This window comes from Microcaecilia unicolor, chromosome 4 (assembly GCF_901765095.1).
Source record: "Microcaecilia unicolor chromosome 4, aMicUni1.1, whole genome shotgun sequence".
NCBI classification, from domain to species: Eukaryota; Metazoa; Chordata; class Amphibia; order Gymnophiona; family Siphonopidae; genus Microcaecilia; species Microcaecilia unicolor.
The window spans coordinates 1,337,847-1,362,288 of record NC_044034.1 but is presented as its reverse complement, the minus strand read 5'-3'; the positions used below and the strand labels follow the sequence as shown (position 1 = coordinate 1,362,288).

The following is a 24,442-nucleotide window of genomic DNA, read 5'->3' as shown; positions in this document are numbered from 1 at the left end:
CGCTCCCCAAACGTAAAAACATTCCAGACAAGTTATACCTAAAAATGAGGAATTTTTCCAGTCCATTTAATAGCGGTCTATGGACTTGTCCTTTAGGAATCTATCTAACCCCTTTTTAAACTCCGTCAAGCTAACCGCCCGTACCACGTTCTCCGGCAATGAATTCCAGAGTCTAATTACACGTTGGGTGAAGAAAAATTTTCTCCGATTAGTTTTAAATTTACCACACTGTAGCTTCAACTCATGCCCTCTAGTCCTAGTATTTTTGGATAGCGTGAACAGCCGCTTCACATCCACCCGATCCATTCCACTCATTATTTTATACACTTCTATCATATCTCCCCTCAGCCGTCTCTTCTCTGGCCGTCTTCAAATCTATGCTAAAAGCCCACCTTTTTGGCGCTGCTTTTAACTCCTAACCCTTATTCACTTGTTCAGAGCCCTTATTTCATCATCCTCACTTTAATATTCCCTTATCTCTTGTTTGTCCTGTTTGTCTGTCCTAATTAGATTGTAAGCTCTGTCGAGCAGGGACTGTCTCTTCATGTTCAGGTGTACAGTGCTGCGTACATCTAGTAGCGCTATAGAAATAATGAGTAGTAGATGTACTTGCTCAGGAAGTCTATTCCAGGCATATAATGCAGCAAGATAAAAGGAGCGGAGTATGGAGTTAGCGGTGGAGGAGAAGGGTGCAGGTAAGAGAGATTTACCCAGTGATCGGAGTTCCCGGGGAGGAGTGTAGGGAGAGATGAGAGTGGAGAGGTACTGAGGAGCTGCAGAGTGAATGCACTTTCAGTAAGAGGAGTTTGAACTGTATGCAGAAATGGTTAGGGAGCCAGTAAAGTGATTTGAGGAGAGGGCTAATATGAGCATAGCAGCACTGGCAGAATATAAGTCGTGCAGCAGAATTTTGAACAGATTGAAGAGGAAAGAGATGGCTAAGTGGGAGAAGCAAGTTGCAATAGTCTAAGCGAGAGGTGATAAGAGTGTGGATAAGGGTTCTGGTAGTGTACTCAGAAAGGAAAGGGCGAATTTTGGTGATATTATAGAGAAAGAAACATCAAGTTTTAGCAGTCTTGAATATGTGCAGAGAAGGAGAGAGAGGAGTCGAAGATGACCCCGTGGTTATGAGCTGATGAGACAGGGAGGATGAGAGTGTCATCCACAGAGATAGAGAATGGGGGAAGAGGAGAGGTGGGTTTAGGGGGAAAGATAAGAAGCTCAGTCTTGGTCATGTTTAGTTTCAGATGGCAGTGAGACATCCAGGCAGCAGTGTCAGACAGGCAGGCTGATACTTTGGCCTTTATTCCTGCTGAGATTTCTGATGTAGAGAGGTAGATTTGGGAGTCATCAGCATAAAGGTGATACTGAAAACCATGGGATGAGATCAGAGTACCAAGAGAAGAAGTATAGATGGAGAAAAGAAGAGGTCCCAGGACAGATCTCTGAGGTACACCAACTGGTAGTGGGATAGAAGTGAAGGAGGATCCACCAGAGTATACACGGTGGGAGAGATAAAAAGAAAACCAGGAAAGAACAGAGCCCTGAAATCCAAGTGAGGACAGCGTATTAAGGAGTAAGCTGTGATCAACAGTGTCAAAAGCAGCAGATAGATCGAGAAGGATGAGGATAGACTAGAGACCTTTGGATCTGGCCAGGAACAGGTCATTGGTGACTTTAGCATGCGCTGTTTCAGTTTAATGAAGAGGGTGAAAGCCAGATTGAAGTGGATCAAGAATAGTTTGAGATGAAAGAAAGTCAAGACAACGGCGGTGAACAAGCACGTTCAAGTATCTTGGATAGGAAAAGGAGGAGGACGATGGGGCGATAATTGGAAGCACAGGTAGAGTCCAATGAAGGTTTTTTAAGGAGTGGTGTGACTATGGTATGTTTGAAGGCATCAGGAACAGTCATAGTGGAAAGTGAAAGATTGAGGATATGACAGATAAAAGGGATGACAGTAGGAGAGATAGTGCTAAGTAGATGGGTGGGAATAGGATCAGAGGAAGAAAGAAGATGTTCAGTTTCCTCTTCAGTAATTTCAGAAAAGAAAGAAAAGGAGGCAGGGGTTGGAGGGTTGAGAGAATGGACTAAGGGAAGGAGAGGTGGAGGTGACTTGATTGAGAATTCAAGTTTAATCTTGTGAACCTTATCATGAAAGTATTCAGCCAGAGTACTCGACCCAATTACCTTTCCCACTATGGATTAGGATCTAACCCATTTTCAACCACCCCACCCAAATATAACTTGCTGTATGCTACATTTCCCATCCTTTTATATGACAACATCTGTCCTGTCTTGTCCAGTTCATTATGACTTGGTGTCTCACTCATTCCTCCCTATCAATTCAAGCATGGCTCAGTTTCTATCTTGCTGTTGATTCTCCCGTGTGTGTTTCTTCATGTCCATTGATGCAGATTTTGTTCTCTTTTAGACTAGAATATGATGCATATCGCACAGACTTGGAAGAGTTGAACTTGTGTCCCCGCGATGCTACCACCTTGTCACGGATAGAACTAGCACAGCAGAACTTTCATACCCACAAAGAGAAGTATGAGAAGCTTCGAGGAGATGTCGCTATTAAACTGAAGTTCTTAGAGGAGAACAAGGTAAGGAACATTGGATGTGGGGGCTCTCAGATGGATGGTGTAAGTTATGAAGGATATAGGATTGGCTATTAAATGTGCTGTATTGGAGTTACTGTCCTGTGAGTTACAAATGCTTGTTAGCACACACTCTATTTCACCTCTCTACACACACTTCCTCTCTCGTTCTAGTTGTTAAAACAGTATAAGCATGATATGAATTTAACTAGGAGAACTTACTATTTGACAACAGTGGGTTTAGAAAGCCCTAACCTCAGAAAGAAGTTTGGATTATTGCATCATAATTTAACATTGTCTCTTTCATCCAGTTCTATTCAGCCCTCTGCTGAGGCGCTGGCTACTTATTTTGCTTCCAAAGTAAACACTATTTATCATTCATTTGATGGTAGCTTAGTGATGAGTTTCATTTTGGTTGTAGAATGGACCCAGCTGATAGATTTTGGGCTACTTTTAATCCAGTTTCTTCATATACTATGCTCCCTTTGATAAACAGACTATCTCGCTCTAATTGCCTTTAGTTAGAATGCCGCACTTTCTGCTGAAAGAGCCTTCTCTTGATTTACTGAATTGATTAGTGACTTTTGTTAATACTATTCTTGCCTTGGGCTGGTTTTCCCATGATATGGGGAACATTGTATTGACTCCAGTTTCCAAGCAGGTAGAAGCTGATTTATCTCTGGCCTCTTACTTTAGACCTGTTGCTAATATCCTATTTCTCACTAAATTGATTTTAGTGTGCGCTAATGATTAGGACATGCTAAATGCTAAGTTGCCCATAGAAACAAATGGGCAGCTCTAGTGTTTAGCTTGAGCTAAAAACGCTAGCTCTTTATTCCCTTACCCTTAATTGTTCTGTCTGTCTGCCTGTCTTATCTAGATTGTAAGCTCTTTGAGCAGGGACTGTCTTTTTTGTGTATGGTGTACAGCGCTGCGTATGCCTTGTAGCGCTCTAGAAATGATAAGTAGTAGTAGTAGAATTTTTAGTTAACTCCTAGCTATCTGATTATATTAATAGATTTGACTTGTTTCATGGTTCTCAACATGGGTTCCGCTCTTTCCACAGTACGGAAACCTTACTATTGTCTCTGACCTCTGTGATCAGGCAGGTTCTTTGTCAAGGTGGTGAGATGGTGTTGTTGCAGTTTGACATCTCTGCTGCCTTTGACACAGTTAACCACAAAATATTATTAAATTTATCATCTGCAAACGAGGCCTCCTCAGTTCTCTTTTTTCCGCATGAGGAGAAGGTGCTGGTTTTTTGCCCTTTCCTCATTTGTCCAGTCTGAGAGCTTTTTTGTGCCTTCTGACTGTAATTTTTCCCATTTTCTTTGTGACTTCTCTTATAGGACCTCTTTTTTTTTTTACCTACCTCTAGTTTCTTAAATTCTTTTTGCCCAGTTTTAGGTTTACTTATTTTTTTCGCATCATCGGGCCATTTTTAGGCCCTGACTTTGGCTGGGCCTTTTTCTCTCTGTGCCTTGCCTCTTTTTTCAGGCACCATCAAGTCATTTGATTTACTACTACTACTACTATTTAGCATTTCTATAGCGCTACAAGGCATACGCAGCGCTGCACAAACATAGAAGAAAGACAGTCCCTGCTCAAAGAGCTTACAATCTAATAGACAAAAAATAAATAAAGTAAGCAAATCAAATCAATTAATGTGAACGGGAAGGAAGAGAGGAGGGTAGGTGGAGGCGAGTGGTTACAAGTGGTTACGAGTCAAAAGCAATGTTAAAGAGGTGGGCTACTGTTTACTACAGGGTCTTGTCTCTAAGAACCAGTTGAAAGCATTGATTTAGCTGACAAAGTTTTCCCCTCCATGTCCATGAAGACTCCCAGTGGCTTCAAGCGCTGTGTCTGGTTCAATCGGACTATCTCGGGAAAGGACACCCATTCTTGGTGTCTGCAGTGTCTTGAGCCTGACCATAGCCCTGCTAACTGTGTTCTCTGTGTTTGCATGAAGAAAAGGACCCAGGTTTCCCCGAGAGGCTCAGCGAGAGAGAATTTTTCGAGCCAAGTCCAGTTCCTCGACGTCTGCATTGAGGTCGGAGGCGTCAGCAATGATGTCGAGCATCACACCAGCATCAGGAGCGTTGGTAAGCATGGCTGCTTCTAGACCCTTAGACACTGGGAGCAGTGAAGCATCAACTGGGTCTCCACCTGTCTCGAGGTCTCCTGCTGTACAGGCCCCCTGGTGGTCGTCCATCGACAAACCCGACCCCAAGGCAACATGAGGATTCGACGACATCCTCATCAGCACCGAAGAGCCTTGGTGACACGCTTCAGGCGAAGACAAAGAAGCATAGTCATTGGTCACCCTTAATGCATGGTGCCGGGAGCTCCTGGGTATTGAGGGATTTGGCACTCAAGAAGCGTCAATGCCAGGAGGATCGCTTCCCCTCCATACAGGAGGTTCCAATGCACCTGTCTCCAAGTAGCCGAGATCCCGGTCCCACATCGACCCCCGTAGTTCTGCAACCTGCATCTCAGCTGGCACCCCAGCTTTTCCCAGTGTCGTCTCTTGATGAGCGCATCTGGCTCCCAGAGCAGCTGGATGGCCTTATGCAATAGTGTGCATTGGTGTCGGGAGTGCTTATGCCTACCCTACCTCCCATTGCGGCCCTGCCTGGCTCTCAGCCTGCGGTGCGGCATCTGATGCTGGCGCCGCTTGTGGCCCCAGTGTCAACTGCCACCAAAGCCGGCACCCTTCCGAAGTTGGTGGAGGAAGCTTCGCCGGTGTTGAGGTTGGAGTTGACTTCTCAACGCCACTCTCAAGAACATGGTTCCTCGGCCTCGAGGCAGGTTCGGTCTCTGCAATCTCATAAGGAGATATATTGTCCGACACTGAGGAAGAGCACTCATGGGATTCAGAGGAGGATCCCAAATATTTTTTCTCAGATGAATCTTATAGGATTCCCTGTGAACCCTCCCTTCCACCTGAAAGGAGACGGTCTACCCAGGAAAGCCTTTCATTTCCATCTTTTGTAAAAGAAATGGCTGAGACTATTCCATTTCCTTTGGAAATGGAGGATGAGCCCAGGGCCAAGATGCTCAAGGTCCTGGACTGCACATCTCCTAAGGATGCTGTGACTGCACCTCTTCATAAGGTACTCAAGGAAGTCCTCATCAGGAACTGGGAGTACCCTCTGTCAGTCCCTGTCATGCTGAAGATTGACACCCAGTATCAGATCCATGGTACATCTGATTTTGATAGGCCTCAGTTGCCTTACAATTCCATGGTGGTGGAGTCTGCTCTCAAGAGAGCCAGGAGTACTAGAGACAATGCCTCGGCACCCCCAGCAGAGAAGCTAGAACCGTGGATTCTTTTGGGAGGAAGGTGTACCAGGCTTCAATGCTCATCTCCCATATACAGTCCTACCAGCTCTTCATGAGTGTCTACTTGCAAAACTCGGTATGACAGCTGTTGGACTTAGTGGATGCACTCCCTCCAGAGCACGCTGAGCCATTTCGCCGGTTGGCAAGCAGCAGAAGGTGTGTTGAAAGTTCTTGGCTAGGGGCACTTACGACAGGATCTCTGCTCAAAGTATAGCAATGCGCAGACTCTCTTGGCTGGTGTTTCTGACTTTGAACACTGTTCAGCAGTGGTTTGCAGATGTCCCTTGCTGGGGGGATAACCTTTTTGGAGAGAAGGTTGAGGAGGTAGCTGACCAAGATACATACGGAAACAATCTCTTCTCTCTTCCACCGGGCGCGTTCTGCATCCACCTCCTCAGCTAGGAGGGTTTTTGGTAAGCCACAGAGCAGTTCCTACTACTATTCTAGGTGTAGGTACACTCTGTCTCACCAACCTACTCAGGCTCAGCCTCAGCACGCTCATTCACATCAACAGTGTGCACCAAAGGCCCCTGCTTCTCCCAGCCAAAACAAGGGACAGGTCTCCTGTATACTTATCCTCCAATACCTCTAGTAGGAAAAACTTTGTTGAAACTCAAGCAAGACCGTGGAACCATGATTCTGATCGTGCCATACTGTCTGCGGCAGATATGCTTCCCTCCTTTTCTGGAATTATCCTCTGAAGAACCATGGAGATTGGAGTGTTTTCCGACCATCATCACAAGGAACGAGGGGTCGCTTCTAAATCCCAATATCCAATCTCAGACTCTCACAACTTGGATTTTGAGAGCCTAGAATTCACTTTCTTGGGTCTTTCGAAGGGTGTCTCCCGAGTCTTGTTGGCTTCTAGGAAAGATTCCGCTAAGAGGTGTTATTCTTTTAAGTGGAAGAGGTTTGCCGTCTGGTGTGAGAAGGCCTTAGATCCCCTTACTTGTCCTACACAAACACTGCTTGAATACCTTCTACATTTATCAGAGTCTGGTCTCCTTAACTCCTTAAGGGTTCACCTTAGTGCAAAGCCCTCTGTCAAACCGCCACTAGTGTCATGGGATCTCAACATCGTTCTCACTCAGCTGATGAAAGCTCCTTTTGAGCCACTGAATTCCTGCCCCATCTGAATTACTTGACCTGGAACGTCATTTTCTTGTTGGCTGTTACTTCAGCTCATAGGGTCAGTGAACTTCAGGCCTTAGTAATAGATGCATCTTATACTAAGTTTCATCACAACAGAGTAGTCCTTCACACACAACTTAAGTTCCTGCCGAAGGCGGTGTCGAAGTTCCATCTGAACCAGTCGATTGTCTTGACAACATGCTTTTCCTGACCTCATGCCCATCCTGGCGAAAGTAGCTTGCACAAATTGAATTGCAAGAGAGCACTGGCCTACTACATGGAGCGGACAAGGCCCCCAAAGTCCACCCAGCGTTTTGTTTCTTTTGATCTCAACAGGATGGGGGGTCACCATCGGGAAATGAACCATTTCAATTTGGCTGGCAGATTACATTTCCTTCACTTAAGCCCAGACTAGACTGGCCTTGGAGGGTCATGTCACGGCTCATAATATCAGAGCCATGGCTGCATTGGTAACCCACTTGAGGTCAACTTCCACTGAAGAAATTTTCAAGTCTGCGACGTGGTCTTCAATCCACACATTCACTTCACACTGCTGCCTTGAGGAGGATACCAGATGCGACAGTCGGTTCGGGCAGACAGTATTGCAGAATCTGTTTGGAGTCTAGAATCCAACTCCACTCTCATAGTCCCGTTTTATTCTGTTCCAGGCTGCACTTTCATTCAGATTGTATATAGCTTCAGGTTAATCTGTGTTATGTCCTCACCGTTGCAAGGCCCTATTGACCAATGTTTGTTGTTTTTGGTGAACCCTGGATGCTAGGGATCCCCCACTTGTGAGAATATAGGAGCCTGTTTGTCCTTTGAGAAAGAGCTATCTGTAGCAGTTATTCTCTGAGGATAGCAGGCTTCATATTCTCACAATCCTTCCCACCTCCCCTTGGAGTTGTCTCCTTGGTTATTTTTTACTTTATTTTTTGCTTTAGTATTAAACTGAGAAGACTGCATTTACGTGACGGGCTGGAAGGCACTCACGTATGCGCGGTGGAGGGCGGCTCATGCTCCACAAAATTCTCTTTTTAGCTTTGACAAAATGCCGGACTAGGTGACGCGGATTGGCGTCACCCACTTATGAGAGTATGATGCCTGTTGTCTCGGAGAATACTCCAATTCTCCCATCTTATGCTTAAGGCTTCTATCATTAGTATATAGACACTTCATATGCTAGAAGTCTTAAACATAAGATGGGAGAATTGGCATAAATAGCATTAAATGAAGAAGTAGATATAATAGGCATTTCAGAGACCTGGTGGAAGGAGGACAGTCAGTGGGACACTGTGTTAGCAAGGTAGAAATTACCACACAGGAACAAGACTGTGGCATCACTGAGGACAGGGCACTGAAATTGTCAGCTCATAATGCAGTGGCAGTCAAAAAAGCAAATGGAACGAGGATCAACAAGATGCAGCCTGATTCCAGCAATGGAATTTTGACACTCTTTATGTGCTGCAGCAGCAAAGACTGTAAAGCTGAGGGATTCCCTGACTCCAGCTGGCAAAGAAAACAATGGTAGTATAACATGTGAAGAACTCAAATTCCGAGGGGAGATCTCCCTTTCAGCAGAACCAGACAGGAACTACTCACCAGCCCGCTTATTGATTTGAAATGATCTGTCTGGCCCTTTTCTTGCAATAGAATATTAGGGATTATTGGCAAATGTTACAGTCTCCTATATAAATGATTGATGTGATTGCATCTTTAATATTGTGTGCAGCTCTGGTCACCACATCTCAAAGATCCTGCAAAAGTAGAAAAGATTTAGAGAAGAGTGATCAAAATGATAAAGGGGATGGACCGGCTCCATTGTAAGCCACATTGAGCCTGCAAATAGGTGGGAAAATGTGGGATACAAATGCAGTAAATAAATGAATTATGAGCAAAAGCCAAACAGGTTAGGGCTCTTCATCTTGGAGAATTGATGGCTTAGAGGAGATATAAAGTGAAGATACATACCTGTAGCAGGTGTTCTCCGAGGACAGCAGGCTGATTGTTCTCACGATTGGGTCATCGTCCGTGACGGCCCAGGAGACCGGCAAATCTCTAAGCAAACAAAAACTTTCTAGAACGCACCGGCTCGCGGGCAGAGCGAACTGCGCATGTGTGAATGGCTTCCTACGTGTGGCGCAAGCATGCCCTCCTCAGTTTAATAAAAAACAAAACAGAGAACTAGAACAACGCCAAAGGGGAGGAGGGTGGGTTTGTGAGAACAATCAGCCTGCTGTCCTCGGAGAATACCTGCTACAGGTATGTATCTTCACTTTCTCCGAGGACAAGCAGGCTGCTTGTTCTCACGATTGGGGTATCCCTAGCACCCAGGCTCACTCAAAACAATGAACATTGGTCAGTTGGGCCTCGCAACGGCGAAGACATAACATAGATTGACCTGAAAAGAAACACAACTAAATGAAAGTGCAGCCTGGAAAAGAACAAAATTGGGCCTAGGAGGGTGGAGTTGGATTCTAAACCCCAAACAGATTCTGCAGCACCGACTGCCCAAACCGACTCGCGTTGGGTATCCTGCTGAAGGCAGTAGTGAGATGTGAATCTGTGGACCAATGACCACGTTGCAGCCTTGCAAATCTCTTCAATGGACTCTGACTTTAAGTGACCCACTGACGTAGCCATGGCTCTGACATTGTGAGCCGTGACATGGCCCTCTAGAGTCAACCCAGCTTGGGCATTAGTGAAGGAAATGCAATCTGCTAGCCAATTGGAGATTGTGCGTTTTCCGATGGCGACTCCCCTCCTGTTGGGATCGAAAGAAACAAACAATTGGGCGGACTGTCTGTAGGGCTTTGTCCGCTCCACGTAAAAGGCCAATGCTCTCTTACAGTCCAAGGTGTGCAACTTGCCTTCACCAGGGTGGGTATGAGGACGGGGAAAAAATGTTGGCAAGATAATTGACTGGTTAAGATGGAACTCCGACACCACCTTCGGCAAGAACTTAGGGTGAGTGCGGAGGACTACCCTGTTATGATGAAACATGATATAAGGTGCATGCACTATCAGGGCTTGCAGCTCACTGACTCTACGAGCTGAAGTAACAGCCACCAAGAAAATGACCTTCCAGGTCAAGTACTTCAGTGGCTCCAAAAGGAGCTTTCATCAGCTGGGTGAGAATGACATTGAGATCCCATGACACTGGTGGAGGTTTGACAGGGGGCTTTGACAAAAGCAAACCTCTCATGAAGCAAACAACTAAAGGCTGTCCAGAGATAGGCTTACCCTCTACACGTTGATGATAAGCACAAATTGCACTAAGGTGAACTCTTACAGAGTTGGTCTTGAGACCAGACTCTGATAAATGTAGAAGGTATTCAAGCAGGGTCCGTGTAGGACAAGAAAAAGGATCTAGGGCTTTGCTGTCACATCAGACTGCAAACCTCCTCCATTTGAGAGAATAACACTCTTTCGTGGAATCTTTCCTGGAAGCAAGCAAGACTCAGGAGACACCCTCTGAAAGACACAAGGAGGCAACTTCTAAACTCTCAACATCCAGGCCGTGAGAGCCAGAGACTGGAAGTTGGGATGTAGAAGCGACCCCTTGTTCTGGGTGATGAGGGTCGGAAAACCTCCAATCTCCACGGTTCTTCGGAGGACAAGTCCAGAAGAAGAGGAAACCAGATCTGACGAGGCCAGAAGGGAGCAACCAGAATCATTGTTCCGCAGTCTTGCTTGAGTTTCAGCAAAGTTTTCCCTGCTAGAGGTATGGTAGGCCTGTCTCCCAATGCAGGAGAAAAGCATCTGACGCTAGTCTGTCGTGGGCCTGAAGTCTGGAACAGAATTGAGGGACCTTGTGATTGATCTGAGTGGCAAAAGGATTCACCGAGGGGGTGCCCCACGCTCAGAAGATCTTGTGGACAACGCCCATGTTGAGCGACCTCTCATGAGGTTGCATGACCCTGCTCAACCTGTTGGCCAGACTGTTGTTTACACCTGCCAGATACATGGCTTGGAGAAACATGCCGTGACGGCATGCCCAAAGCCACATCCAAACGGCTTCCTGACACAGAGGGCGAGATCCGGTGCCCCCCTGCTTGTTGGTGTAATTACATAGCAACCTGATTGTCTGAATCAAAATAATGTGGTTGGACAGCCGATCTCTGAAAGCCTTTAGAGCATTCCAGATCGCTCGTAATTCCAAGAGGTTGATCTGAAGACCCGTTTCCTGAAACGACCAAGCTCCTTGAGTGTGAAGTCCATCTACATGAGCTCCCCACCCCAGGAGGGATGCATCCATCGTCAGCACATTTTGTGGCTGAGTAATTTGGAATGGACGTCCCAAGGTCAAATTGGAGCGAATGGTCCACCACTGAAGGGAACTGGAAAAGTTGGTGGAGAGATGGATCACATCCTCTAGATCCCCTGTGGCCAGGCACCACTGGGAAGCTAGAGTCCATTGTAGGCGTGCCATGGGAGTTACATGAACTGTGGAAGCCATGTGTCCTAAGAGCCTCAACATCTGCTGAGCTGTGATCTGTTGAGATATTCGAGCCATGGACACTAGGGCCAGGAGATTGTCTGCCCTTGCCTGGGGAAGATAAGCTTGAAACATCCATGTGTCCAACAGAGCTCCAATGAACTGCAATTTTTGAACTGAGACAAGGTGGGACTTGGGATAATTGATCACGAAGCCCAGAAGTTCTAGCACCCGAATAGTCATCTGCATGGACTGTAGAGCGCCTGCCTCCGAGGTGCTCTTCACCAGCCAATCGTCAAGATAAGGGAACAACACATGCACTCCCAGTCTGCGTAGCGATGCTGCGACAACTGCCAGGCACTTTGTGAGAACACTGGGCACAGGCGCGAGACCAAAGGGCAGTACACAGTACTGAAAGTGCCGAGTTCCCAACTGAAATCGAAGATACTTCCTGTGAGCTGGGAGTATCGAGATGTGGGTATAGGCGTCGTTTAAGTCCAGAGAGCATAGCCAATCGTTTTCCTGAATCATGGGAACAAGGGTGCCCAGGGAAACCATCCTAAACTTTTCTCGGACTATGAAATTGTTCAGGGCCCTTAGGTCTAGGATGGGACGCATCCCCCCTGTTTTCTTTTGCACAAGGAAGTACCTGGAATAGAATCCCAGCCCTTCTTCCCCTGGTGGAACGGGTTCGACCGCATTGGCCTTTAGAAGGGCGGAGAGTTCCTCTGCAAGTACCTGCCTGTGCTTGGAGCTGTAAGAATGAGCTCCCGGTGGGCAATTTGGAGGTTTGGATATCAGATTGAGGGTGTATCCTAACCAGACTATTTGAAGAACCCATTGGTCGGAGGTTATGAGAGGCCACCTTTGGTGAAAAAATATCAACTTCCCTCTGACCGGCAAGCCGTCCGGCACGGACACTTTTCTGAGGATATACTGCACTGGAGCCAGTCAAAAGCCTGTCCCTTGCTTTTGCTGCGGAGCCGCAGGGGCCTTAGGCGCACGCCGTTGATGGGAATGAGCGTGCTGGGACTGAGCCTGGACAGGCTGCCGAGAAGCAGGAGTGTACCTACGCCTATTATAGGAATATGGAGCACTCCTCTTCCCTCCAAAAAACCTCCTAGATGTGGAGGTGGTAGCAGAAGACGCCCGGTGGAAGAGAGAATCCAAAGCATCATGGTGCTTCTTGATCTGATTGACCATATCCTCTACTTTTTCGCCAAAAAGGTTATCCCCCAGCAAGGAACATTCGCCATTCGCTGCTGGGTCTTATGATCCAGGTCAGAGACGTGCAGCCATGAGAGTCTGCGCATCACTATACCTTTAGCAGATACTCGGGATGCCACATCAAAAGTGTCGTAAGTACCCCTGGCCAGGAATTTGCGACACACCTTCTGCTGCCTGACCACCTGGTGAAAAGGTTCGGCGAGATCCAGAGGAAGTGCTTCAACCAAACTGGACAGTTGCCTCACCGAGTTCCGCAAGTGGATGCTCGTGTAGAGCTGGTATGTTTGAATCTTGGCTGCGAGCATAGCGGCCTGATAAGTCTTTCTCCTAAAAGAATCCAAGGTACTACTACTACTACTACTATTTAGCATTTCTATAGCGCTACAAGTCCTAGACTCTCTGCCTTGGGGCGCCGAGGCATAGTCCCTAGTACTATTGGCTCTTCTGAGAGCAGAATCCAACACCATGGAATTGGGAGGTAGTTGAGACTTCACCATTACAGGCTCTCCATGGACTCTGTACTGGGAGCTTTTCTGGGGACCACTGGATTAGCGTCTGTTTACGCTTTCCAAAAATACTAGGACTAGGGGGCATGCGATGAAGCTACACTGTAGTAAATTTAAAACGAATCAGAGAAACTTTTTCTTCACTCATCGTGTAATCAAACTCTGGAGTTTGTTGCCAGAGAATGTGGTAAAGACGGTTAGCTTAGCGGAGTTTTAGAAAGGTTTGGACGGCTTCCTAAAGGAAAAGTCCATAGACCGTTATTAAATGGACTTGGGGAAAATCCACTATTTCTGGGATAAGCAGTATAAAATGTTTTGTACTTTTTGGGATCTTGCCAGGTATATGTGACCTGGATTGGCCACTGTTGGAAACAGGATGCTGGGCTTGATGGACCTTTGGTCTTTCCCAGTATGGCAATACTTATGTACTTATGAGAGGGAACGACCAGTTTCGCATAAGAACTTCCCTGAGTGTGTTATGCAATGTAGGTGGAGAAGGATAATCCAAGACCTTGAGCATCTCGGCCCTGGGCTCATCCACAACCTCCATAGGGAAGGGAATATCCTTAGACATTTCCAGAACAAAGGAGGAAAAAGAAAGACTCTCAGGCGGAGACATCCTTCTTTCAATTGGAGGAGTAGGATCAGAGGGGACCCCATATGACTCTTCTTCAGAAAAGTATCTAGGATCTTCCTCTTCCTCCCACGAGCGCTCATCATCAGTATTGGACAAAAGCTCTCTAAGAGCAACCTGAACCCGAGCCTGTCTCGACGTCAAGGAACGACGACCTCGAGGGGGATGTCGAGAAGTCGACCCCTGCCTGGACTGCGGCAAAGCTTCCTCCGCCGACGTCAAAGGAGAATCGACCCGCAAGCGGTACCGAGGACGGGGACCTCATCACAGGCGAAGGACCAGATGCCGCTTCAACAGTCCATGCAGAAGGCACAAGCACCTCTGGCACCAAAGTAGACTGGCGCAGCAATCCCTCCAGAACCTCTGGAAGAAGGGCCCTGATGCGCTCGTCGAGAGCTTCCATCAGAAAAGCCTGAGGGGCCAGCACAGGAGTCGATGGCAGAATCTGAGAGGGCTTGAGAGCCGGTACCAGGCTGCCAGAAAACTGACGCATCGGCACCTCCTGTATAGAGGGTGAGCGGTCCTCTCGGCGCCGACGCTTCTCGGGTGCCGAATCTCTCGGCTCCCCAGAGCTCTCGGTACCGCGCATGGAAGCAGATCAATGACGGTGCTTCTTAGCCTTCACTCAACGCCCGTCATCGAGACTCCTCGGTACCGAAGAGGAGGACGTGGAATCTTCAAACCTCCTCAGGGCCGGGTCCGATGCCGCCGACCTCGGTACAGATGCCGACTTCGAAGGACCGGACCGATCCGCAAAAGGTTTTTCACGTTGCGCTTCCCGAGACACTTGGGTCCGTTTTTTCATTAAAGAACACAGCTTACATGGAGCTGGCAAATGATCGGGCCCAAGGCACTAGAGACATCACGTATGGGGGTCGGTACTCCAGATGGCCCGGTTGCGCCGAGTACAACGCTTGAAGCCGCTGGGTGTCCTCGATGACATGGACGGAAAAATGGCAGCTGCGAAATTAAAGGACGCAATTGTGCCTTTTAAAAAGGCACAAAAAAGGAAAATAAAACCCGTTCGAGCAGCCTAAAAGCCGGCCGCGACGAAAAAAGAAGGAAACTTGAACTTTAGTGGGAAAATTAAATTGTTTTTTTTTTTTTTAATTCTACGAAAACACAAAAAGAAGAAAAAAAATAAGAAAAAGGGAAGCGGTAATGCTAGAAGAAGTCTCCTGGGCCAAAAATGAACACAGCGGAACACCGTGTCACTCCAGACATGGATGAAAAAGAACTGAGGAGGGCACGCTCGCACCGCGGGCGGGAAGCCGTTCACGCATGTGCGATTCACTCTGCCTGCGCACCAGTGTGTTCTAGAAAGTTTTTGTTTGCTTAGAGATTTGCCGGTCTCCTGGGCCGTCATGGACGATGACCCAGTCGTGAGAACAAGCAGCCTGCTTGTCCTTGGAGAACAGAGGTTTATAAAAACATGAGTGGCGTAGGTCAAATTAATAAGGAATGGTTAATTACTCTTAGCCCCGTGCAGACTGTGTGAAGCTAAACAGTAGCTGATGTAAAATTAATTTATAAAAGCATTTTTTTAATCAGTTGACATTTTAAGATGTAGAATTTGTTTGCTAGAAGATACTTTCTTTTTTTTTTTTAATAAATTTTTATTGAATAAAGATCAAACATACAAATGTAACTGCAAATATTCAGTCGGGTACTTTCCAACCTAATAGTGTAACATCTTCAAAATAGCTTTAACCAACTGTTTATATCCCCCTTTCCCACCATCCCCCCACCCCTCCCTCCCTCCTATTGAATTGCCAAGGTAGAGTCCGGTTGTGCCAACCACTCCGTGTATGGATCCCAAACTCGATGATAGGGTAGCAGGCGACCCAGTCGCATAGCAGTCAGCTTAGACATCAGCTGAATATTGTCCAATTTCCGCAGAATCGTCTTTAGTCCCGGTAGAGTCTGTTGCTTCCATGCCGCTGACAACACTAGTTTGCTGGCCACCAATATCTGAGTGGCCAATTGATGCGCGTACCTTTTGCTGCCCTGAAGTCTTATCTGTAGCAAGCAATGGTCCATTTTCATGGGAAAAGCAATTTTTGTTATACTAGCAATCAATTTCAGAACCCTCGTTCAATACTGTTGAGCCTGTGGGCAAGCCCACCAGATATGGACCATGTCTCCCTCCATACCACATTGATGCCAGCAGAGAGCAGACCCCCCCTTAAACATCTTAGCTAGTCTCTGTGGTGTGTAATACCAACAATATAGTATTTTATAGCCATTTTCTACTAAAGCATTAGAGACTGACACTTTAAGTAACGATGTAAACACCCTTTCCCACAGTATTTTTTTCCCCACTTTTGTGTATAGTGCAGGATGGGCTGTGACTGTAGTAGGAGTGCTTTAAATAACCTAGATATCCCTCCTCTTCCTCCTCCTCCAGCCAATGCCCACTCCAATTGTGTTTCCTCCATGCTCAGCTCTTCTTTTCTACGTCGCAAAATAAAATCTCTTAATTGACGAAATTGAAAGGCATTGGAGGCAGGAATCCCATATTCCTCCTGCACTTCCTCGAAAGTGAGACGTTCCCCATCCTCCCACACTTGACCCAACTCCCATAGACCCCTCTGCTCCCAATTCCTAAAACATTGGTCTGAGGATCCTGGGCCAAATCCTGGTGCGTATCTAATTGTCGTATGTAAGAAAAATGTGCACCCTCGGAAAAAAATGGTGCAAATTTTGCTCCATATGGTAAGTGGCCACCCCACAATTGGGGGGGCCTCCTTTATTATCTCTTTTATCTCTCTGTCAGGTAGCCAAGGTATAGCTTTCAACGGATCGGACTTACACCAAGACTGCTCCATAGCTTTCCAGGCCTTCGCTGTCCCATGGTGCCACTCAGCTAGTATGCGAAGGTGGGCCGCTTTATAGTATAGCAAAAACGAAGGAACTCCCATCCCCCCATGTGCTCGTGGCTGATGCATTACTGACCTGCGCACCCGTGGTGGCTTTCGCTTCCAAATGAAGGAGAAGACCCTTTGCTGTAGACCTCTGAAAATTTTTTCGGGTAACGAGATAGGGAGCGCCATGAATAAATACAACATTTTGGGTAATAGGATCATTTTAACCGCACTGCTAGAAGATACTGTCAAGGTTAATAATACAAGCTGTGTTTTTTTTTATTTTTTATTTTTTTTTAATTTTTTTATTTATCATTTTTACAATTTTACAAGCATTTTTACTACTTGAATAGGTAACACAGTTAGCAACTTGCCACATAGAAGCAAAAAAGAAAAAATAGGTAAATATTACATAACTTATATTAGACCACCAAATGCGAGGGGCTAAAAGCCGTTAAGTTGAGAAAAAGAATATTTACTTAATATAGTAAAGCTATAGCAGATTATTGTTATATTATTACAAACCCCCCCAAAAAAGTTTACATTCCCAACATCCTAATCTTTAAGACGAGACATAACGGTTTAAGGTCAAAAAGCATTTATAATAATTTTTTCTGAGAAATAAATTGTTTTAAATGTTCGGGTTCAAAGAAAACATATTTTACCCCTAAATATTTCACATTGCATTTGCAAGGATAGTTCAAGTGAAACGAAGCTCCTAAAGACAAAGTTTCAGCACGAAGTGCTAAAAAATCTTTTCTTCTACTTTGAGTTTGTTTTGTAACATCTGGGAATACCCAGATTTTTCCCCCATAAAATGGGGTTTGCAGATTCTTCAAAGCCATTTTCCTGACTGATTCTAAATCTTGGAGAAATATAAATGAGACCAACAAAGTTTGCCGTTCAGTTATGTCAGTTAATGATGTTTCCAGTAATTCTGATACATTTAAATCTGATTGTTCCAACAATTGTGTTGATTTTCTCGTAGGAAGGTAATAAATTTTATTCAGTGGAGGCACATTTTCTAAAGTAAATTTTAAATTTTCTATCAAATACCTTTTGAAGATTTCTAATGGAGAATATATAGAAGTCCGTGGAAAGTTCAAAAGTCGCAAGTTTAGCCTCCTGTTATAATTTTCAAAGTGTTCCATTTTTCTATGTATCAGCATATTATCCTGTATTAATTTAACTGAAGTTTCTTTCAACTTAGTGGTTTCAATTGACAAATTTTGAATCTTTTCAGTCACCTCGTCTTTCATAGAAGCAAATGCAGTTGACAATTCTTGCACATTACCCAATAACGGCTCTATCTTGCTTGTTGATTCCATTACCGTCTGTAGTGTCTCCCATATCTCCTCAAGAGTCACCGCCGGCGAGGAGACTAAGGATTTTTCTGGTCTCTGTGCCATCTGACTCTTAGCCTTTGCTATTGCACTGGCCTCAGCTACAACATCGATGTGGGGGCCCAGTAGTAGCTCTCCTCTTCCGTCACCGCGGTTAGAGGCTACTTCACCCAGATCGATTTCAGCCGGTTGCGGTGGGGGTGGGCGCGCCGGGGGGGACAAAGAAACGTCCTGCCCCTGGAGTTCAACCTCTCCTCGGGTATCGAACTCAGCAGGGCTTCCCGGCGTCGTAACAGGGGTTCTCGCGAGAAAACCTTGGATAGAGAGCTGTGTTGGCGTCGAAGTTCGAACCGGCTGGGATCCAGTTCTCAAAACCCCCTTCCTCTTAGTATGCGGCATCGTAGAAAGAAATAAGGTAAATCTTTAAAAAGGAAAAATCTACCAAGAGGTATAGGTATGGGTTTGACACAGCATTATCCAAAGGTTCATTCGCGGTTTGGTGTTGCTGCCGCCATCTTGCTCCGCCCCCTGGACATCCCTGATTAATTTTTTTGACTGAGTGACTAGAGACTTGGATTGAGGGAAAGCATACAAGCTGTGTTTTAAATATGTGCGGACTAGTTTCTGGAGTATAGATCCAATAATAATTGCATTTATATTCATTGAAGTTTATTATACCACCTTTCCAAAGTGGTTTACACTTAAGACGCAAAAGAAAACTCCATTTAAATTAATAGGAAAGAATAAATACAAATGTTACGAGTAGACAGGTCAGGCTACAAGGAAAATACAGATGTCGTAAATCCTTCCAGCCAAACACCCAGCCAAATAAGTTTAGGGATCATCACATCTTATTTTTAGGCGTGAACAATATGAAATGGATCCCAACCTGTCAGTAGCAGAGATAGGATGTTGGGCTTGACAGACTATTGGTCTGACCGTTCTGGGTGAGCTGAAAGGTTTGTGATGTTCTGAGCCAACCTTTGCAGTGGTGCCTCCCCCTCCCCCACACCCACTACAGCTTCCTTTCAGCCAGCCTGCCCACACCAGCTCCCAACCAGCCTGCCCCCACATACCCTGACCCACCTCAGGGTGACAGGGTAGGAGCAATCCCACTTGCTCTTCCCCAGTTGGCCGCCTTCTTCAAAATGTCACCGCTGGCCCTTAGCGGAAGTCTTGCTATATACTGCTAGGGGTTCAAGCTACCATATAAGACCTCAAGACTCACCTCTTCTGGAAAGCCTAATTCATGAACAATGCATCACATCTATCGAACAAAGAAATGAACAATACCTCTTCCACATAATCCTATTACTTCAAACTGTACGAATTTTACCACTCCAGTTATATTTAAGTGTACTTATACCCTTATCCTACTCTGTATTGCTCACTAGAAGCTGTAGTCCCATCCCTGGAGACTTATCAGCCTCATTGGGATTAATTCTCTCTATATGCCACTCAGGGCTTTTTTTGAGGGGGTACTTGGGGGTACTGAGTACCGGTACCTTTTCCATTGTCTGCTAAAATTGACTCATGGTCCCCAAGTTTTAATGAAAGAGCCTTGTCATAGATTCTATGACTGGTTGTAGAGGGCCTGTCTATTGTGGGGTGGGTCCCTCAGTGATTACCCCACCCCTGAAGGGTGGCCTGCCATTTGAGTACCAACACCTTTTTCGCTAGAAAAAGCACACTGATGCTACTATATATTCGTCCCAGAGTTGTATTCTCTTTTCCGGAACCTTATCAGCTTCCTTGCACCTACTTTTACTCTATATTCAACTCTGTATATATTCCCGGAGTTGGTTCTCTCTCCTCTCCAGAACCTGTAAGCCACATTGAGCCTACTGCTATGCAGGAAAATGTGGGCTATGAATTGATTTGCACTTTTCTGACAACTCAGTTATGACCCATGAACTGCATAGCTAAAAGCTCAAACTTTAAAATGCCTAAGAACTGCATTTTCTGTATTTTTGCTAAGAGCTGTGAAAGCTGTGCATCCTGATCTAACAAGGAGCGCTCTTCCCCTCCCGTGATAGTTGGTGCCACTGACTCTAGCTCAGCAAGGACACAAAGGATATGTAAACAGTTTGAAAGAGAAGATGTGTGGAGGTTTTTAGACAAAACAATGATAAAGTCCTGAGTCTTGGAAAGATTCCTGTAGCAAAGTGGCAACTGCAATCTTCTGTGAAAGGAACCTTGGACTTCTGTTTTTCGTAAATATCGTGTTCTGTATTCCATAACATTCAGATAGTGTTTTTCATTTTATGTAATAAATAAATAAATATAAGGGAAAAAAGTCCTTATATGGCAACTTGAACCCTCTGGCATTAGTAGCATGAGATTACTGCTAAGGATCGGTGGTACCATTTTGAAGAAGGGAGACACTGAGGCAGGAACGAGAGGGGATCACTTCTACCCCCCGGACCCTTGAGTGAGTCAGTTCCTGGGAAGGGTTCACATCAGGCCCACTGGACCACCAGAGATTTAAGGTTCCCTCTCCCCTCCGCTCCCCAGAGAGAGGGGATGCCTGGGGACCTCAGATTTAAATAAGAGAACAGGCAGTAATGGGATTTGATGTACTGCCTTTCTGTGGTACAATGAAAGCAATTCAACGTTTATTATATGCAGATACTTTTCTCTGTTCCTGGTGGGCTCACAATCTAAAGTATTGTACCTGGGGCATTAGAGGGTGAAGTAACTTGACTAGAGTCACAAGAAGCTGTAGTGGGAATCAAACCCATTTCCCCAGGTTCTCAGCCCACTGCCTGTTCTCATGTTTAAACCTCTAATTATGCCAGTGGCAGCACAAGACGGGCACAGCACCCAGACCAGAACACCACACTGACCGCTGTGAAGGGTGACCCAGTGAGGCTGGTTTTTGGGACCTTTGAGCTCATACCTTAAGGCACCCCTGCCTGACATGGTGTCTCTTGCTTCTGCTGGGGAGGAGGAAAGTGGAGGATGGCAATGCATTATAGGTGATAGGGCAGATGTAAGACGAACTCTCTGTCACCACCACTGATCTTTCTCTCTTGCGGCTATTTAGAGGAGGTGGGGGAGGGGAGTTCAGCGCATTGAGTGAAGGATATGGGGTCCTTCTGACGTCTTCCCCTCTCTCTTGCAGATTAAAGTGATGCACAAGCAGTTACTTCTATTCCACAATGCCATCTCTGCATACTTCGCAGGGAACCAGCAACAGCTTGATCAAACCCTCAAGCAATTCAACATCAAGCTGAAAACCCCTGGTTCAGACAAGCCGTCCTGGCTAGAGGAACAATGAGGGGAAAGACTGCCATTGGAGAAATAACAGAACCAAACCAATACGCCATGAGCCTGATGCATCCAAGATCTGGACTCGGGGTTGACCTGCTCTCTCAGTTTGGATGTACGTGTTTATGCATGAATGATTGCCTGGATGTTTGTGTGCATGGGTGTGTGTGTACGTGCACACACATGTGAGTGAGTGTATGTATGTTTGTAAGCATGTGACATAGCAGACATTTGTGTAGGAATGAGTGTATGCAGGCATGTTGGTGCTCTGTGGGACCATGCCTTTACATGTGTATCAGCATCATGCTGTATACAGATATGCAGTGTGTGTAGGGGTACACATTCATACCATGACACTACATACATGGACCTACAAGCATAAATATGGACATGCATTGTGCGCTGTGTTGTATCTGCTGCTGTCTGAGAATGGACATTGCATTTCAGATTTTAAAACAAAGCATTCTCCACTTCTGTAAAGTAAAGCTGATATTTTTGGTAGCCCTAGGACTGGGCCCTCAGAGCCTGAGTAAGTATGGCGTACAGCACTTTTGTGTAAGGGAGAAATGAGCGCACATTTTACTGTGTGAATGTGTGATAGGAAATGCGTTTGTATGCTTGATCTTACTTATGGTGCTGTGTGTTGCTGTAAAATTCAGATATGTACCCTATCATCACTTGGGTGACACTCCTTCAGGGGTTAAAGGGAAGTGTGACCTTAGAACATTTGACCCCTCATTGGGTCTCTGGCACATTCCCGACCTTTGACACTCCGCAGTTTACATCTGTATGAAGGAACACTTCTGCCCTGTCTTGACTTAGACATACACTCCTCTTCTATAAATGTACTGGAGAATAAAATGGTGCAGGGCAGGTTCTGGCAGAGACCAAACAAGTGGATCAACTCCTATGTTACGCAAGATAAGAATTGTACGTGAACAGTACAGTGGAGGTGCCTGGATCATCAGAAACTAGGGAGAAGTACAGGTACGATGATATGATCCTGATTCTGTGGTGGTACGGGGGTCATTGAAGCATTAATACTGAAAGGGACATGGAAAAGCACTAGGAAGTGGCTTCGTTACTGGGGTTGAAGTGGTGGGACGAGAGAGGAAGATACATTAGGAGGGCAGGGAAAGCTGGGCTAAATTCTGCATAAATAACTCATTCACTTTTAGAAAAACAGGACAGAACTGCTGCTTGTCCTTCAATCTGAGGGGAGGGGTGTAGATGAAGGGGAAAGATAGCTTATCTATGCCTTCAGTTGGTGGGGAGGGGGGTTGATGGAAGGGATTGAGGAGAAAATTCAGTCTTAACTCGCTAGTTTGCAAAGACAGAGGAGATGAGCCACACACTTCAGTCAGATGAGCTGAGGGGAAAGAGAGAATTCATGCACATTCCTCCAGTCATGAGGAAAGTGTGGGGGTGTGAAGGGGAAAGACCATTTGTTCTCACCTGTACTTGCAAGAGTTAGGGTTGTAAAAGGGAGCAAGACTGCCTCTCCAAGCCCTTCACTGTGTTTTTGGAAGGGATATTGGTGGAAAGGGACAAATTGTCCATGTTCTCCATTCTATGGGTGGATGGATTTAGATATTTTGAATTTTTATTATTTGTTTTTTCAGAATCTAAGCTTAAGGCATGTTACAAGGTCAGGTACATGAGTTATTTCCCTGCTCACACTGGCTTAACTGAGGCAATGGAAATAATTTGCCCAAGGTGAAATTGTGTCAGTGGGAGAAGTGGGATTTAAACATTCAAATAATGGAAATTGGCAGTACTTGGTGAGGGGGTTCTTGCTCATATGGTTTATCTGAATTGGTAGGATAGTGGGGTGGGGGGTGAATTTTATTGTAAATGCAATTTGAGCTTTTTTGGTGAGGCATAATGTCAATTTAGTAAAGCAACCTTCCTTGGGTTATAACCTGCTTCTCAATCCACTGAGATACTCTCACTTCTCATCCATTCCCTCCAGACTATGGGGAAGGGGAGAAAAGAGAGGAGAGATGAAGTCTGTACACCTTCCTGTCTATGAGTGGATGGGAAGAGAGGTGATGTGCATGCCTTCAAGTCTGTAGGAGAATGGGGAAGAGAGATGGCATGTGTACACCTTCCAGTCTGGTTGGATGGGAGGAGAGCTGGCCTGTCCATGCCCTCCAGTCTGTGGGTGGACGGGAGGAATGACAGCTTGTCCACACCCTCCAGGCGTGGGTCTCATAGGAGAGAGATGGTCTTCCTAGCATTCCATTGTTCTAAGAGAGAAGAGATTGATGATGGGATTGTAAAACCATAGCTCATCCCTAATACTTCATTCTGTGGAAGAGAGAAATGAGAAGACAGAGCCCATATACTGGAAATGGGGAGAGCCAGTTCACGCTAGTACACAGTAAAGGGGCTTGGAGGGATACGTCTCATAACGTATGCACTGGCACAACATGTTCAACATCACAGTGAAACTTCTTAACATAGTAACACAAGTAGATGGTGGCTGATGAGGACCAATTAATTAGCCCACTCAGCCTCAGCCATTGGTAAGGATGTCTCTGGGCTGTCTGTCATACAGTTTTAACTGCTTGCAGGATATTAATCTAGGTTAGGTGGCATTTCCCCTTGATCTGTCTGCAAAGCAACTACAGCCACTGCAGATTTCACTCTAATCCTGATTGACCTTACCGTGCAGAGAAAATGCTTCCTAAGCCTAGGGCTGCTTGAACCCCACCTCCCCCCAGTGCTGGTCCTACATAAGCCCCATGTGTGCAAGCAGAAGAAGGCCCTCACCCAGGCAGAGAGAGAGAGAGAAAGACCACAAGCAATGCTTCTGTAGAACAAGGAGCCTGATAAAGAGGACCAAACTATTAATTTCCAGCTCAGAGCAGGGAAGGACTCAGAGCGTCAGATATCTTTCTGATTTCCATGTCTCTTGTCTACCAGGATCATTTTAAGACACTATTTTCACTCCTGTGTTTGCATATGTTTGTGTGTGTATGTGCGGGTGTACTGACTTATGCACATATGTGTGTGTGTGTAGTAAATGGGAGAAAAACTGTTTTTATTTATAACAATATTTAGAACTGCAATCTTAGTAGA

At 45.7% G+C, this 24,442-nt stretch overlaps 1 protein-coding gene across 5 annotated transcripts in view; it reads left to right on the top strand.

Annotated features, from left to right (window-relative positions):
- ARFIP2 (ADP ribosylation factor interacting protein 2) overlaps positions 1-23,680 on the top strand; it is a 127,977-nt gene extending 104,297 nt beyond the window's left edge. For all 5 annotated transcript variants that reach the window (XM_030199771.1, XM_030199769.1, XM_030199770.1 and 2 more), the window contains 2 exons: positions 2,435-2,609; positions 21,213-23,680. In XM_030199771.1, the coding sequence (XP_030055631.1) occupies positions 2,435-2,609; positions 21,213-21,368 (331 nt within the window). In that variant the 3' untranslated portion in view covers positions 21,369-23,680. The remainder of the gene's footprint in view (positions 1-2,434; positions 2,610-21,212) is intronic.
- The last annotated feature ends 762 nt before the right edge of the window (positions 23,681-24,442 follow it).